The sequence below is a fragment of the Halichoerus grypus genome, chromosome 7 (assembly GCF_964656455.1).
Source record: "Halichoerus grypus chromosome 7, mHalGry1.hap1.1, whole genome shotgun sequence".
NCBI classification, from domain to species: Eukaryota; Metazoa; Chordata; class Mammalia; order Carnivora; family Phocidae; genus Halichoerus; species Halichoerus grypus.
Genome location: NC_135718.1, coordinates 111,045,142 through 111,062,330, shown reverse-complemented (window position 1 = coordinate 111,062,330; position 17,189 = coordinate 111,045,142). Strand labels below are relative to the sequence as shown.

Below are 17,189 nucleotides of genomic sequence, written 5' to 3'. Positions count from 1 at the left end.
CCCCTGCTTGTGTTCCTTCTCTCGCTGTGTCTCTCTCTGTCAAATGAATAAATAAAATCTTAAAAAAAAAAAAAAGCCAAGGTTTTTTTTAAACCTAAACTCTTAAGTATTATTTTTTTAAAAGATTTTATTTATTCATTTGACAGAGAGTGCTTGAGCATAAGCAGGGGGAAGTGGCAGGCAGAGGGAGAAGCAGGCTTCCCGCAGAGCAGGGAGCCCGATGTGGGACTCGATCCCAGGACCCTGAGATTCTGACCTGAGCCAAAGGCAGGCGCTTAACTGACTGAGCCACCCAGGCCCTCCCTTAAATATTATTTAAATACACAATGGCTCATATGTGATCCTATGAAAATGGTGCATTACAGACAGAGAATGAGTTGGTGGGAGAAAAATCTGTGGGAAGGAATATTCTGGAACAAAAAGTTCAGTAAATATTCCAGATATCTTCTTAAAGTTGGCTATAGAGTCCACAGGGGCAGCTAAGAAGAAAATATGGAAGAAAAAATAAGGCCCATCATTTATTTCTTTTAACTGCTATCCATTCTGTCGTCTCCTGGCTGGAAGAAAGGGGTGGCCATGTTAAGTATAATAGGGTTCCACATGTTTCCATCCCTTTAAGACAAAATACAGGGGAGAAAAGAATTAACATTTCTTTATGAGCTTAAATATTCAACAGAGAGAAATGTGGAGACCAGAGACAAGGAGAATGACCACAGGGCTTCTTTTTTCTGGGATCTCGAGGGAGTCAAGTACTGGCCAGTCTCTCTGCCCACCTGCAATTCTTCAGTAGCCAGGGAAAGCTATACTTAAGTATTAAACCTAAGGCTGAATAATACATCAGATTGAAAAAAACTTGCCATTTTTAGGATTTTTACATATAACTCTGAATTAAAGTATATTCTGGTTTAGACTAAAAACTTAGAGCTTAGAGATGTTTGGTTTGTTTTTATTTGGTTGAAACGCCATAGAGGCTCTGTACCAGGAATATGGAGATCTGAGTTCCTGTCCTATTTCTAGCCATTGCAGATAGGAGCAACTAACTCAGTCTCTCAGGTTACAACAAAGGAGTTGGATTAGATAATCATCCAAAGGTCCCTTGCAGCTCTGTGAGTCTTTATGAATTTTTATTCAAGAACAGATGTCTAGGGGCACCTGGGTGGCTCAGTCGTTAAGCGGCTGCCTTTGGCTCAGGTCATGATCCCAGGGTCCTGGGATCGAGTCCCACATCGGGCTCCCTGCTCAGCGGGAAGCCTGCTTCTCCCTCTCCCACTCCCCCTGCTTGTGTTCCCTCTCTCTCTGTGTCTCTCTCTGTCAAATAAATAAATAAAATCTTAAAAAAAAAAGAACAGGAGTCTAAAAGAAATACGTGAGCCACAGATGTGAGCCTAATGTAATTTTAACTTTTCAAGTAGCACATTAAAATATTTAAAACAGATTAAATTGATTTTCATTTATTTTATGTATATTTAACATATTTTATTTATATATCTATTTAAACCAGTAAGACTTCAATATTATCACTTCACTATGTAATTGCTATTAAATAATATTAATGAGACATTTTACATTCTTTTCTTTGTATTAAGTCTTCAAAACCCAATGTGTATTTTACGCTTGCATCATATCTTAGTTGGGACTAGCCACATTTCCAGCGCTCAACAGTCAAGTTTAGAGGGTTTGAACTTTTCTCACCTAAAAATAAAGATACAGCCTACTTTTAAAGTGAAAATACATTTAAAGTACAAAAGCTATTCATTAAAATGGAAGGGTCACATATTGAGTGGATGTCAGAGAAGAGGTGATCAAAAAAGGGATAGAATTTCTGATAGAAATCGCCAAATGGAGAGACTACAAAAGGAAGCTGTGTCATGTGGAAGTTTGAAAGTTGGACAGAGATGATGTACGCCACCTCGCGTGGTTGTTAAAATGTTTACACCTCATCCCCTACCGTCCCTCTTCTCTTATTTGCAGACATAAGCAGGGTATCCAGTTAAGGTCTTTGTAGCCCCAGGAATACTGGAACCACTAGATCAGGGGTTCCTAATCTGGGGTCTATGGACCCTTATGGGATCTGCAGATGGAATTCAGGGGGTCTAAAAGTTGAATGGGGGAAAATAATATCTTATTTTTATTAACATCCAACTTAAATTCAGCATTTCCTTCTATTATGAATGGAGGCCACAGACCAGTAGAATTTACCAATACTTGTGACTTTTTTTTCCTGCTTTACTTCTGTTATTGATTTTTTCTTTTTTTAAATTTTATTATGTTATGTTAATCACCATACATTACATCATTAGTTTTTGATGTAGTGTTCCATTTTTCATTGTTTGTCCATAACACCCAGTGTCCCATGCAGAACGTGCCCTCTTTAATACCCATCACCAGGCTAACCCGGTTTTTTCTTTTTTTAAAAAAATCTTTAATTCCAGTGAGTTAACACACAGTGTGATATTAGTTTCAGGTGTACGATACAGTAATTAAACACTTCCATACATCACGCTGTGCTCATCGCCAGGGCCCTCCTTAACCCCCATGGCCTATTTAACCCATCCCCCACCCATCTCCCCTCTGGTAGCTTGTGACTTTATCATCACTAGAGATCACAGATGTTTTCAAAGCACATTTCATTGGCTGCACATCTTAGGATAGCACTTCATCAAAGTGACAGCAGTTTTATTAGACCCACCATGAAACCTTGTCATTGAATGCATTAATAAAGAAACACATATGTTATCATGACACAGATTTTTAATACACTTTGATATCTGCATTTCAATAAAATTGGTTTCTTTTGTAATCCTGTGTATTTTTTTTTTCACTTAAAAAATGTTATTCTGAGACGGGATCCATAGGTTTCACCAGACTGCTAAAGGGGTCTGTGGCACAATGCACTACATGGGAAGAGTATGGGTCCCTGAATGACCCACCCCCCTTCTCTATCCCACACGGAATCACACTGGATTGTGTAATGTCTGAAATATAAATCGTTATCACATCAAGCCACTGAGATTCGGGGAGTATTAGTCTCGGTGGTTAAGCCCCTTCTGACTAATGCAGAACTGAAATCTGGCTTCAGGCTCTGACAATTGGGTATGACTTCAGCCAGATTCCAAATACTGAGGAGAGGGCACTGGCAGTGATGAGCTGATAAAATGAGTCTCAAAAAAACAAAAAAACAAAAAAACAAAAAAAACAAAAAAAAACCACCTACCATGACTAATTTCAAGCTAACCAATACGATGTCACTGAACTCTAAGGAAGGGATGCCCAGCTTCAGCTCTTGCCAGTCAGCATCAGCTGGCTCCTGCACACCATGGGGACCGCTCGCTCTCCCATCACAGTTTCTAGAAAGGTGTCTTGTTATTGTCCTCCCCTGGTTTGCGGGGAGGGGTGTGCATGGAATTTTGAGAATAGTTGTTTAAAGGCTCCAATTGAAACTATTGTGTCGACTCTTTCATAATGAATAAAGAATACCTTAGATGCAGTAATTTGTAAATTCAACAAGCTGTTGAAAAGAATCTAATTAGTACAAATTACAATACTAGAGTGTCCCAACAAATTATAATGCCATTGCTTCTGTAGAAGCATTTTGTGTTTCAACACTTTAAACATTAATTAGTCCTCAGAACAAATGTGTGAAATAGGTATTATTTGGCAGCGTCTGAAAGCCAATTATTTACTCTGGGAAGGCCTGGTACCCTAGCTGATAGTAAAGGCAAATTGATTAGGATAATAGTAGGATTGGGAAATCCAAGAACTGTATCACCTTCGTTGCTGACCTCCTTTTATCTCACTGGGCATTACAGCTGTCCCCATCTGACACATGAGAAACTGAAGGCAGCCGGCTGACAGACCCACAATCTACAGAGAATCCAGCTTCAGATTCAGCGAGTCCTCAGAAGAGTCTCATGCCTGTTTTTAAAATGTGAAAGCTCCTTTTGAGTCTTGTTTCCCAAATATTAATATTTTCTTTTATAATGAAGAAATTGCCTATGGTACCATTTTATTTAAAGTTAATTATAAGTGACCTACTATTCCCGCTTCCACCTATTTGTAACTTCCGTATTAGGTTTTGCTAACATTTTTTTTTTTTTTACATTTTATTTATTTGAGGGGGGGAGGGGCAGAGGGAGAAGCAGGCTCCCCCGCTGAGCAGGGAGCCCAACCCAGCCAATTCCAGAACCCGAAAACCACAACCTGAGCCGAAGGCAGATGCTTAACCAACTGAGCCACCCAGGCACCCCTGTTTTGCTAATATTTAGATGAACTTTAATTTCTGGACTATGCTATTTATAATCTTATCCACTGGAAATATTCACTTTGAAAAATGGTCAGACCATTTAGAATTAAAGTATGGAATTAAGGGTTTAGTAAATGTTTCAGTTTCTACCAAGAAATAAACTACTGGTTTAGCTCATTTAAAGTGGACAAGACACTGTTCGAAGCCTATCAAGTTTGGTACTCCTTTCCATTAAAGAAAAAGCTTCGTGGACAAGACCTGGAATTTCTGGAAGAATATTTGACATTCCATTACCTTTTTTTCTGAGATACTCACTGCCTGGTACTTAGTAGACACTCAATAAATGTTAGTGTTTACTGTTAATTTTTACTATTATCACTCCTCAGACCAGGAGTTATCATTTTTAGTTAAGAACAGACATCCCAGTTGAAAGGCCCAGGTCTTAGTCGTTCTTTAAAATTCTTATTTATTTTAAGTTTAAACAGTACATTTCAATTAATGTTACTGATTGGGGCGCCTGGGTGGCTCAGTTGGTTAAGCGACTGCCTTCGGCTCAGGTCATGATCCTGGAGTCCCGGGATGGAGTCCCGCATCGGGTTCCCTGCTCAGTAGGGAGTCTGCTTCTCTCTCTGACCCTCCCCCCTCTCATGCTCTCTCTCTATCTCATTCTCTCTCAAATAAAAAATAATAATAATAATAATGTTACTGATTAAATCCTTCTTTCCAATGAAACCATTTTATTTATACTCCAGATATTACACATTTGCTATTATTGCTAATAAAATTTATCTTTATTCCAACTCCAAGCCTGTGTCTGTTTTGCTCAGGCAATTCTTCAGGCATATCTATCTAACTCATTCAAGCATGACTTACATAGAAAATAATTTTTTAAACAAACACTGTTAATCCAAACTGGGGAAAAAAACCCCTCTGAATTCTTCTGAGCTAATTATAGAAATTGTCACTTGCCCTGTGTGAGTCCCAGAAGTAACGGCACATGTCCACTACTAACAGTGTCCTTTTTGAAAGAACATCCACAATTTCCCTTCATTTCTGAGTGGATCCTGCTCCTCTATCCAGACCCAGCCCAGCCCCATGTCAGCAGCTCCTCATGCAGATCTGCTCTGCTCCTTTCCCAGGTCAACTGGGATTGTTGGTAGCAGACAGTACAGCTACATTTTCCAACAGATGTTCCAACAGATTTCAAAAACATAGTAGTCATATCACTCCTTCCTAAAGACTGGAGACAAGTATCACTTTTCATATCTTCTATTTCCCTTCTCAACATGTTCATGTTTTCTTCTACTTTAGCATATGGAACACATTTATAAAAACTGTCTTAACATCCTTATCTGCTAATTTCATCATGTCTGTAATTCCTGTCTGTTTCTATTGATAATTTTTTTTTTCCTTAGAGTTATGGATATTTTCCTGCTTTCGTTTGCCTGGTAATTTTTGATTGGATGCTGGATATTGTGCACTTTACATGTTGGATGTGTTTTTTTTTTCAATAAAACAACTGTGATAAGTTCTTTATTAGAATTATAGAGCAGGGGTGCCTGGGTGGCTCAGTCGTTAAGCATCTGCCTTCGGCTCAGGTCATGAGCCCAGGGTCCTGGGATCGAGCCCCACATCAGGCTCCCTGCTCGGCGGGAGGCCTGCTTCTCCCTCTCACACTCCCCCTGCTTGTGTTCCCTCTCTCACTGTGTCTCTCTGTCAAATAAATAAATAAAATCTTTAAAAAAAAAAAAAATCACAACAAACTGTTTAAAAAAAAAAAAAAAGAATTATAGAGCAACCCTTATAGAAAACATGAGAACTCAAATGGCATAAAACAGAGTCACTGAGGGATGTCTGGGTGGATCAGTCAGTTAAGCGACTGCCTTCAGCTCAAGTCATGATCCTGAGGTCCTGGGATCGAGCCCTCTGTGGGCTCCCTACTCAGTGGGGAGTCTGCTTCTCCCTCTCCCTCTGTCCCTCACCCCCCTCGTGCTCTCTCTCTCTCAAATAAATAAACAAAATATTGTTTTAAAAAGGCAAAAAACAGAGTTACTGAGATGAATAAAGGAATCCTTAGTGATCACCTATCCCTTAGTCAACTTAAAAGTTCCCACACTGAGATGATACCAATCCAGAGGTCAACATAGAAAAATACTTCAACTGGAGTTCTCATCAGAAAACTCCAACTGGAAAAAACCATCTATCTCTGTTCTTTTTTTTTTAAGTTTTTATTTTATTTTTTTTTAATTCTTCTGAGGTTTGCTTTTACATTTATTATTAGAGCAGTCCAAAGTAGTCCTGCAGTCCAAATTAGAAATGAGCTAATTTCTGCTCACTACTACAGAAGACTCTATACCATGCCCTACATATTATAAGGTCTTCCTATTTTGGATGATGGAAACATGAACTATTCCCAGCTCTGGATGAGCTCCAGGAAATGTTTGGCTCTATAAATCCAGAGAAACATGATCTTCTGTTCTAGAAAATGGTCTTGTATTACTTCCTTGGTAATTTTCTCCGTTTTCTTTGTTCTGTATTTTGTGGGACTTCTGTGAGTCACGTTTTAAGTTTTTGGATTGGCCCTTTAATTTTTTTTATTATTTCTTCTATTTTCCATGATTTGATCTTTTTGTTCTATTTTCTGCAAGAGTCCTCAACTTTATTTTCCAAAACAACAATTGGATTTTTAAAAATATTGATCACCAGGGCGCCTGGGTGGCTCAGTTGGTTAAGCAACTGCCTTCAGCTCAGGTCATGATCCTGGAGTCCCAGGATCGAGTCCCGCACCAGGCTCCCTGCTCAGCAGGCAGTCTGCTTCTCCCTCTGACCCTCCCCCCTCTCATGCTCTCTCTCTCTCATTCTCTCTCTCAAATAAATAAATAAAATCTTTAAAAAAAAAATATTGACCACCAGATTTTTATTTTCCAAGAGCTATTTCTTATCTACTAGTATCATTTCTTCATCGCATCCTAAACTTGTTTTACAAACTCAATACTTCTCTTATTTTTAAGGATATTCATTGCAGTTTTTAAATTTTTCCTCCTTTCATTCATTTATTAATCAAATACTTATTGATAATAAACCACGTGCCAGATGCTGATCTATTTGCTAAGAATATAGCAGTGAATCAAAACAAAGACTCTGCTTTCATGGAGCTTACGTTGTGGTGATGGTAGGCAAGCAATACAAAATTAATGAATAAACATATCGTACATCCTTTAGTAATAAGTGCTACAAGGAATTCCCTCCCATCAAACTTTTCTCTCTCTTGCTCACTACACTCGAGCTGTACTACCTGTTCTTCAGAATCTTCAAGTTCCTTCTCCTCCCTCTATATGCTGATCTCTCTACTCAAAATATTCTTCCCCTGGTTCTTCATATGGATAGCAATTTATTATCCTCCTGAGCACCACATCTTAAGTATATCTCTTCTCCTTGCCCTATCACTGCCATCAGTTTTCTGTCTCAATACCCTTTTAATTCCCTTCATGATATTTTTCAAAACTTATAATGTTGTTTACCCTTTTAATTCCTTTCATAATAATTATCAAAACTTGTAATGTTGGTTATTTATCTAACAGCCATTCAGGCTTCTTCCTTGATAACTGAACCTGATTTTGTTCAGGTATCCAAGATCTTCCCTCTAGCCATGTGCTTCAAGGAAGTTTAGCCCAGCCCCAGTCCAGGGATGAATCTGGATTAGTCTAACCAAATCATGGTAATTCCATATACTTGCCAGTGATGGCTTAGGAAGGAATATGTGACCCAATTTCTGATCAGTGGAATATAAGGAGGAGTCTCCTAGTAAGGCATCTGGGAAAGGTTTGCTCTTATAAAGATATTCAAAGAACAGATAGGCCTCTTTTTAGCCTCTGGGACATTGATTTACCTGAAAATGTGATACTTTTTGATGCTCTAGTCATCCTTTAACCATAAGAAAAGCTAGTGCATGGAGCATAGAAAGATAAAAATAAGCCGACCTTTGGTCTATCTTCATACCTCTTTATGTTCCCATGAGCTCTTCTTAAGGCATCTACTAGATAATGAGCCTCAAGGACCAGAGAGATATCAATATAAGTAAGGACGGATATATTAAATAATACTTACTTGTAAAATAAATAAATAAATAAAACTTACTTGTAAAACAAGAGTGAGAAAAGAGAATATAATATAAGAGTTATATACTCTGACATTGAAAATCATAAAATAAAATTGGAGAATTTAGATAGCATATACAAAAATTGTGTTACTGATTCTTAAAACAGCTTGTTCAATAGTTTTCTACAATCATAATTGATGGTGGTAGTATTTGTGTTGTTGTCTAAGGCCATTGTATGTATTAGGAGGAATAGAGCAAATAAGAATTTGGGGATATTTAATTCTATCATCTTGTGCTTTGAGAACCAAGGAAAAGGAGATAGATAGATAGATAGATAGATAGATAGATAGATAGATAGATAGATAGATAGGGATAGATAGATAGGATATAGATATAGATGGTGCAGAAAACACACACTTTTTCCTAGTTCTATCCACTAAATAGGCCCAGAAACAATGGCTAACCCAGTCACTGCCATAAGCCTTCCTAGGCCCAAACTGTCATCTTGAAATACCATTTCCCACTAAAGAAATCAGGGCTTCTTATAGATATTGCTTATTCCAGGTAGGATATAAACAGGATGAGCCTAAAACATCTTGACCTACCAGATGGCAAGGAAACTATCAAATACTGCTAGGGTCATTGCAAAAGACTCAGGAGCCAACTTGAAGAGGTTTTCATTCCCAATGATGGGAAATTTGAGCTTCAATAAAGATTAGAATTACAGTGGAATTCATGAGTTCACAATAATATTTTTTAAATTAATTGATCACCTGTGGGGAATGACAGGAAAGTAATAAATAATCTTGAAAATGGTAAACAAAAGGATAAAATTCTTATCTTGCCTTTCCTATATGAACTGTAATATGAGGTAACAAAACTATAGATTAAAAAAGTACCACTCTATAAAATTATTCCAGCTAATAGATGAAAACAAAATGACCTAATTAGGATATCACCACTTTTTCAACCCCCAGTGAATTCATGGGTCCCAGCAATGAGCATCAGTGGCCGCTAACATCATAAAAACGGACAACCAGATGTTCTGTGCCTCCAAATGAAGATCACAGCCTATACTCTTGACAAAAGTATTAATCCTGAGTCTGATCAAGTTTCACTATCACTCTGTCAATGTGTACAAAATATAGAAGAAATGTGTCGAACTGCACCATGAGCAAATTCAAACAGTCCAGATCCTTCAACAGATAATTTGCAAGTAAAAGAGATAAAAGGGAAACCTGTAAATTAAAAGAAACTTAAAAGAGGTATTTTTTAAGTGGCCAGGACTATAGTGTTTAAAAATGCTTTATGGGTGATAAACCATCAGGAAATATAAGGAAGTCATTGCTTCAAATCTAGATTAGTGGTGTAGTAGTCTGTTATGGTGGTAACCCTTACCTAATGAAGCACAACTCATGATATTCATGACTTTGTGCAGTCCCCTCCTCTTGAATCTGGGCTGGACCCAAGACTTGCTTTAACCAATAAAATGTAGCACAGTAATCCCATGGCCTTCCAGGCCTAAGCCTTAAGAGCCTTCTAGAAGCTGTGGCACTCTTGCAAACCCTGACCTATCATTTAAAAAGCCCAGCATCCTATAGGAGAGACCATGTAGAAAGGCCACCTGGAGAGACAGAAAGCCTTCCCATTTGAGTCTGGCCACCAGCCAATCCACCAGCTGAGCGTAGCCACAGGAATGACCACCTGTGAAACAGAAGATGTAGAACCACCCAGCTGAACCCAGGGCAGATAGCAGAATTGTGAGCAAATACCATTGTCTGAAGAGCCAGTATCTTTTGGTGGTAATTTATTAGGCAGCGATAGATAACTGAAAATAGTGGTTATTGTGGGAGAAACAAAGCGGTTTAGGATTAGGATGGAGTACATGGAGGCTTCTGGAATGGCTAGTGAAGTCCTTTCCATTTCTTGATCTGGGTGATGGCCACAAGGATATTTGCCTTATAGTGATTCACTAAGCTATACATTTGTTTTGTGTGGTTTTCTGAACCTGTGTTTTATGTTAAAATAAAAATAGTTTTAAAAGAAGAAAGAGGGTCTCCTGGGTGGCTTAATCGTTAAGCGTCTGCCTTCGGCTCAGGTCGTGATCCCAGGGTCCTGGAATCGAGCCCCGCATCGGGCTCCTGGCTCAGCGGGGAGCCTGCTTCTCCCTCTCCCACTCCCCCTGCTTGTGTTCCCTCTCTCGCTGTGTCTCTCTCTGTCAAATAAATAAATAAAATCTTAAAAAATAAAAAAATAAAAGAAGAAAGAAAATCCACATGGTTTGGCATAGAGACATTTACTCTTCCTCCAAAATTCCTTCACACTACGGGCTTTTAAGAAATCACTTAAGGGCAGCAGCTCTTTCTGCCCGCAGGTCCTGTCCCTGTGCTTTAATAAAACCACCATTTCGCACGCACACACACACACACATATATCGCTTAGGACCTCCCAGTTAAAACTACTAATATATTCTAGTCCTATAGACATCAATATCCAAACAACATCAAGCATGGAAATATAAATTTCTTTGGGTCCCAGAGCTTGCAATTTGCAAAACTGAATTAATTGCTTTCATATCTCTAAATCTTTTCTCCTCGAAGTGAGAAAAAATATGTCTACCAAACAAAAAAATAAGAAGAGAAGCAGCAGTAACACTTTTATAAGTTGGCCTGCATTTTCTTACTGGCAGCAACTTGCTAGTCTCTTTTTTAAATGAATTTTCCAGTTTCAAAGGGGAAAATCTGTATTGCATTTGGGGTTTGTGCGTGTGTGTGTGTGTGTGTGTGTGTGTGTGTTTGTTTGGAACTGTTAGAATTTTAGCTCTCATGTGCTGTGTTTTTCTAAAGTGCTTTAAACAGACGGTAACATCTGAATTGCTTTCTTTTATTCTTTTGTCTTTACTTCTGACTTCATTTCCCATTTCCCAGTGCAAATTGCTGTATGTACCTTTTCTCTTAGAATGATGTTACCTAGCTTTACTGAGCAGATAAATTAAAAATTCTGATTAGGAGATTAAAATTCACTGCCATAACTCACACTGAATATTTTGTAAAATTTTCACAGGACATTTATTTTAATTGGATTAAAAACTATTACAAATTGAGTTCCTGCTGTTGCACTTCCTACCTGGGAACCCAGTTCAGACCTTCCCAAAGATGACAATAGAGTAAAACTACAATCAGTTTAGTAGTCCGGCAAAAATAAATAAAATAATAAAAAGAATCACTATTGTCATTTTAGGAATTACTATTACTAAAGCACCATTGATGATGTGGTCCTCTCACAGCCAACGTCCACAGAAAAAAAGAAGTGTTTCATGGAGACCAGATCTTGATTCAGTGTCTGTCTCAATGAGGTTCATCAAGGCATGAACTGCAACCCAGGATGGAAGGTCACTGTTTCTTCCACAAGCATAGGGAAAAATGTTAATTTGTCTCAGTCTATGTTTGTTTATTTTTGAGGAGTCTAAGAAACTCTCAATTCACAGTAAATTCCCAAAGTCTTAGCTTCCATTCACAAAGACTGAAGGCAGTAGAAAGTTCTTGTTGCCACTAGAAATTACCAGTCTGTGATAGTTTTCCTAATCAGAAACTCCTGCTAGCTTCACCCGTGGTTCGGAATGCTTAACGGCATTATTTTTAATCAAAATATAATGTGATCAGTAGGGGCGCCTGGGTGGCTCAGTTGGTTAAGCATCTGCCTTTGGCTCAGGTCATGGTCCTGGGGTCCTGGGATCGAATCCTGTGTCGGGCTCCCTGCTCAGCAGGGGAGCCTACTTCTCCCTTTCTCTCTACCACTTGTGCTCTCTCGCTTGCTCACTCGTGCTCTCTCTCTCAAATGAATAACTAAAACCTTTTTAAAAAAATAATGTGATCAATATACATTTGTGTGTTATTTACACTGAGTCCTCTCCTTCTTTCTCCCATCCCTGCTATTCCTACCTGGGGAGCTGCAATTCCTCACTTCCCAGGAGAATCCATTCATTTCTACAAATTAAGAACTAAGACAGATACTAATGGCATAATCTTTACCCACCTCTTACTTTCTTTTGACTAATTTTTCTTAAAGGGGACACAATAAGGCGCTCTTAGTGTGCTGGTTATGACACTTCGGGACACAAGCACAGAAGACAACTGTATTAGAATCAGAATTGTCTGTGGATAATAATAACACAGGTAACACTGGCTTAAATAAGATAGTACTTTATTTCTCTCTTACTAAGGTCCAGAAGTAAGTAGCTCAGTGCTGGTATGGAGGTTTACTACAAGAAGTCTTCAGGAACCTAGGCTCCTTCTGTCCACTTACTTTACTCTGCATGAACTCCATCTTAAAAGGACACCTCAGGGGCGCCTGGGTGGCTCAGCCGGTGAAGCATCCAACTCCTGATTTTAGCTCAGGTCATGATCTCAGGGTCCTGAGATTGAGCCCAGCGTCAGGCTCCACACTGGGCATGGAGCCTGCTTAAGATTCTCTCTCTGTCCCTCCCTACTCTGTTCTGCCCACCCCCCACCACTTACGTGCACTCTCTCTCTTATAAAACAAAAACAAAACAAAAAGCTTTTTAAAAAATCAGGGAAGAATGATATTGGGGGGTAACCAGCACTCTCTACCACCCCAACTCAAAGAGCAGCTGGCATACTACACAAGAAATACTCAGGAGTAGGACCAGCAGGCAATCAGCGTGAGGTGTGCCAGGGCTCCAGCTTCTCTTCTCTGAGACTCCGTTGGCCTGGCAACGCCCCAGTGTTGGCTGTGTCTTTGAGCTAGCTCCCTTCCTACTCAGTAGTTCCAGGCATCACATCCAGATGCCACAAATTCCAAAAGAAGAAGGGGAAGAAGAATATGTCTCTACCCTTTGTCTCCTTTTTGAAAGGGAAGAGAACTTTCTTAGAAGCTGCTAGCAAACTTTCCTCCAAGCCTCACTGGCCAGAATGCATCACAACCCCATGCCTTGTAAAATCACTGACAAGGAGAACATACCACCATGACAGGCACGGACCGATCAGTACCCACCCCACAAAACCCGTTAAGTGGGGTGAGCTTCTCTGAAAGCTTTGCATAAAGGAAGTTCAAGACCCAAACAAAATTGGGCTTCTGGTTGAAAGAGGAGTGGCGAAAGGATGTTGGGTTGACATCCAACTGTGCCTACCACACTCCATATTCTAACTTCCCATTATGATATACTGCCATTTCTAGCCAGATAAATTGGACTCTCAGATTACATTGTCATAATTATCCTTATAAATCAGCCCAGTTATTATGCCCTTCTCCTACCAACAAATCGTGACTGAAGAATAAACAAATGTGTGGAATAGTACACATCTAGATTAAGTAGACTGCAAACATGTACAGTTCTCCCTATCTTCCGTTCACAGTACAAATTTCATATACAGCCACCTAAGTTCACCCTTTCAGTATCAATATGAGAAAATCTCCCTAAGACAAATACATGTTGTTTTTAAGCTGAAATTCATTTCCTACTTTATAAGCATCAGATCTCTGATGAGCATTTCACTGGAAGCCACTGGGCCCTCACAGGAAAAGTATGACTGACTGCAAGAATAAGTCGAGGAAAAGAACAGTCCACCAGTCCCCACCCAGACCTGTGTTAAGCCACAGTTCTCAGCTACAGCACTGATTTCATAGTACTCTTCTGACCTTCCACAGGACTTATGTGGGGGGAGTTTTCAGGTTTATTTTTCTTTTGATTCATTAACAATCCAATGGCAATTTGAAAAAAAGGAAAGACAATTATTGCTCAAACAGGAAGACATTGTGTGCTCTGAAGCTATAGTTCACTTTTTTGCATATCAAAGTTTAAAAAGTAAAAGAAAACCCAGCATAGAGAGAGAAAAGTGCCCGAAATTTGTCACCGATGCCTGGATTATATGAGCTTTCCTTCTCATTAAAAGAAGACCCTCTTAGGTCGGTGCTAAAAGCATCACTGAAGGCTAAAACAGATGATACTGTCCATATGATCACAAGGAAGTCTTAGTATTATTTCTTAATTGAAACATCTTTATCAAGGAAGTTACTGAAAGTTTCTAGAAGCAATACTAAAAATTTATTCTGTGGTAAGAAAAGTGTGGTAGTAATTTTCAAAATACCTTTAGAAATGAAGTAACTCCTTAATACTTCTGATATCCTTTTACCTAGAAATTCACTAAATCCTATGAAATAATGTATTTTCGAAACATCCATGTGATGAACATGATTATCAACAAAGTTTCGATGCACACAAACTGAACGGCAGCTGTTAAATGATTTGTCTAAAAGTAAATGCTGATTCAGACTCATTAGCATACCAGAAGTACAGCTGCTTATAACACATACAAGATTAAGTTAACAAAACTCACTCCAAATATACTGACTAGTTATTCTCCATATGTTAGCAAAGTTTATCAAGCTTGAAGGAAAGTTATTGAATCAGCTCTAGGAGCTTTCAAATCTATAATATTTCACTGGCAGCTACTTTATGAGAAACAGGCCATGAAATTGTATTTAAACTTTACTGTCATATTTTCAATTGTTCTGCATACAATTAGATCAAAACTTGAGAATATGCATGGGCTAAATGATGGGCAAGGCGAATAAGATAGGGTTATGGTTTGTTTTGTTTTTTGTTTTTTGTTTTTTTTTCCAGGGATCTGGGGCTTCAAAACCATCAGGAAATCACAGCCCCACGACCTTCATGTGCTCATGCACTAGCAATTCACAACGCCATGCATTTTTCCAATGCTCTTTTCTCCTTTGGCAAGACGAGTATTCTCAAATGAGGCAACGTCTCATTTTCTCTGGAGGTATTCTAACTTTAACTCTTCTCTTCCCTCTGCCTGTACATACCTTGAAAGTGCCCTCCCAAAGAATTATGAGATAAATCGAACAGGATTTGTGGATGCAATGACTGTTACACAATATGCTATAGTTTTATTCATTCAGAACGTATTCATTCCAAGTCCTTCCTGTGCACTAGCCATCTCATACTTTTGTATGTGTAATAATTTAACTTCACAATAAAATAAAAAGTAACACGTTTTCTTTTCACGTGAATACAATGCTTGCACCAGCAGCAACAATGGTCAGGACTACGAAGAAGTCTTCGAGAACCTTAATCCCTTACATTGCTGGACTTCCACTAACTACTATAGATGGCCATGATTCAACTCTAGGTGTTTTTAAGCTTTGCAGTGAAATAAAGTCTTATAAAAGAAATGGCATAAACATATTTTGCCAATAACTAAATGCAAACCCCTTCTCACTGTGTTCTCCTACAATTGTGTCAGTCCCTTACACGCTGGTGAAAACAAGCACATAGCCAAATTTGTAAGACTTGAGACAGCCTTAGTTTAGCTGTTTTACTAATATAAATAAGTCATCCATCTTTCTCCCATGTTAAATAAACGACAGCAAAGGAATACTTGACCAAGTTGCATCCCCTGACAGAATGGGTTGTTGATGATCCTTCGTCCAGAAGTACCAGAGCAGGAGGAAGAATCTGGAAAGTCAATTACATTGCTCTCAAGTGCCCTGATTTGATATCCTTTTAAAATGGTTATAAATGTTGTGGTGACTGAAAACAAATACGGAATAAGGACACTAAACGCTTTCCTTTTAGGAAAGATTCAGGGCCAGAAAGAGAAAACGAACGTAATCAGGAAGAACTTAACCATTTCTTTACAGAATTAGGGTAAAACTTACAGTTGGATACCTAGTTTAGAAGGTATTTCTAAAGCCAGAAAATTACTAAATTCACAAGATAACCAAATGTTAGGTGGTGGTTGTGGGCAAGGTTGCCGGGGAGGAACAGGCAGGCGCCAAATATACCCAGGAGAGTCATGATTTTCTGCAGTTTCAATTCAGTTTGGGTTTTTTTGTTGTTTTTTCTGCCTCACACTCTCCAGTGAGTCACTCTATCTCTGGAAGTCTCCCCAACTGAGTTTCTCTCCATCTATAACTTTAGCAAGTGTTACAAAACATGCCAATGTTCCTCTTTTGCCTCCCCCACCTCTCCAGAGAGGGAAAGGAACCGTACAACTTGGGAGCGTAATGACACGGTCCTTTCTGCCTCTGATGAAATCATCCCACAAGTGATCTGAAAGTTCAAGTGAAGCTGTGGCCGATACCTCGTTTTACAAAACCAGGCCAACGTTACCAGGAGGGAAATTCTGCTTTATAGGCCGGGAATCCCCGGGGAAGTCTCCATAAACGAGGGATATCCCCGCGGCTCTCTTCAGAAAGAGCTCAGAACTTAGGGGAGAGCAAGGTGTTTCTGGCCCGGGCCTGAACAGACCCCCAGGCGGGCTGAGCGGAGAAAACGAGGCCGCGTCCCCCACCCCGCGGCCTGCACCTGCCTCCCGCAACCGCGCCGCCGCACTTCCCAGAGCATCCCCCGCCCGCTGGGCCCCGGCCCAAGCGCAGCCTCGCCCGAGCCCGGGGCCGCAGGAGAAAGCTGGCCGGGCGAGGCGCCCTCGGGCCCCCGAGGTCCCCGCGCCCGCAGGTTGCGCGCCGCAGGTGGAGGGCGGGGCGGACACCCGCTCTGCACGCGCCCTCGGGGGCCAGGGTCGGCGCAGCTGTGCAGGCCCCCCAGCGGGCGCGGCGCTCCCGGGAAGCCCCCCCACGGCGCGCGTACCTCGGATGTAGGTGCACTTGCCCTCGTCCAGCAGGCTGGAGGCCGCGCCGCCCATGGCGGCGGTGCGGGCGGTGCGGGCGGTGCTCCCGGGGCGGCGCTCACAGCTGCCGTCGGCGCCCGCCGCTCGCTCCTGGAGGTGACTGCGACGGCGAGCCCGGCTCTGCAGTTAAAGGACAAACTTCCTCCGAGAGGCGCCGCCTTCTGGGGCGCCTCCTCCA

The 17,189-nt window shown here is 40.3% G+C and overlaps 1 protein-coding gene across 1 annotated transcript in view; it reads right to left on the bottom strand.

Moving 5' to 3' along the window:
* The window catches only part of NIBAN1 (niban apoptosis regulator 1), a 153,173-nt gene extending 136,021 nt beyond the window's left edge, over nt 1-17,152 (bottom strand). The window contains exon 1 of the mRNA XM_078078053.1: nt 16,972-17,152. Coding sequence (XP_077934179.1) covers nt 16,972-17,026 — 55 coding nt within the window. The 5' untranslated portion in view covers nt 17,027-17,152. The remainder of the gene's footprint in view (nt 1-16,971) is intronic.
* Between the last annotated feature and the right edge of the window lie 37 nt (nt 17,153-17,189).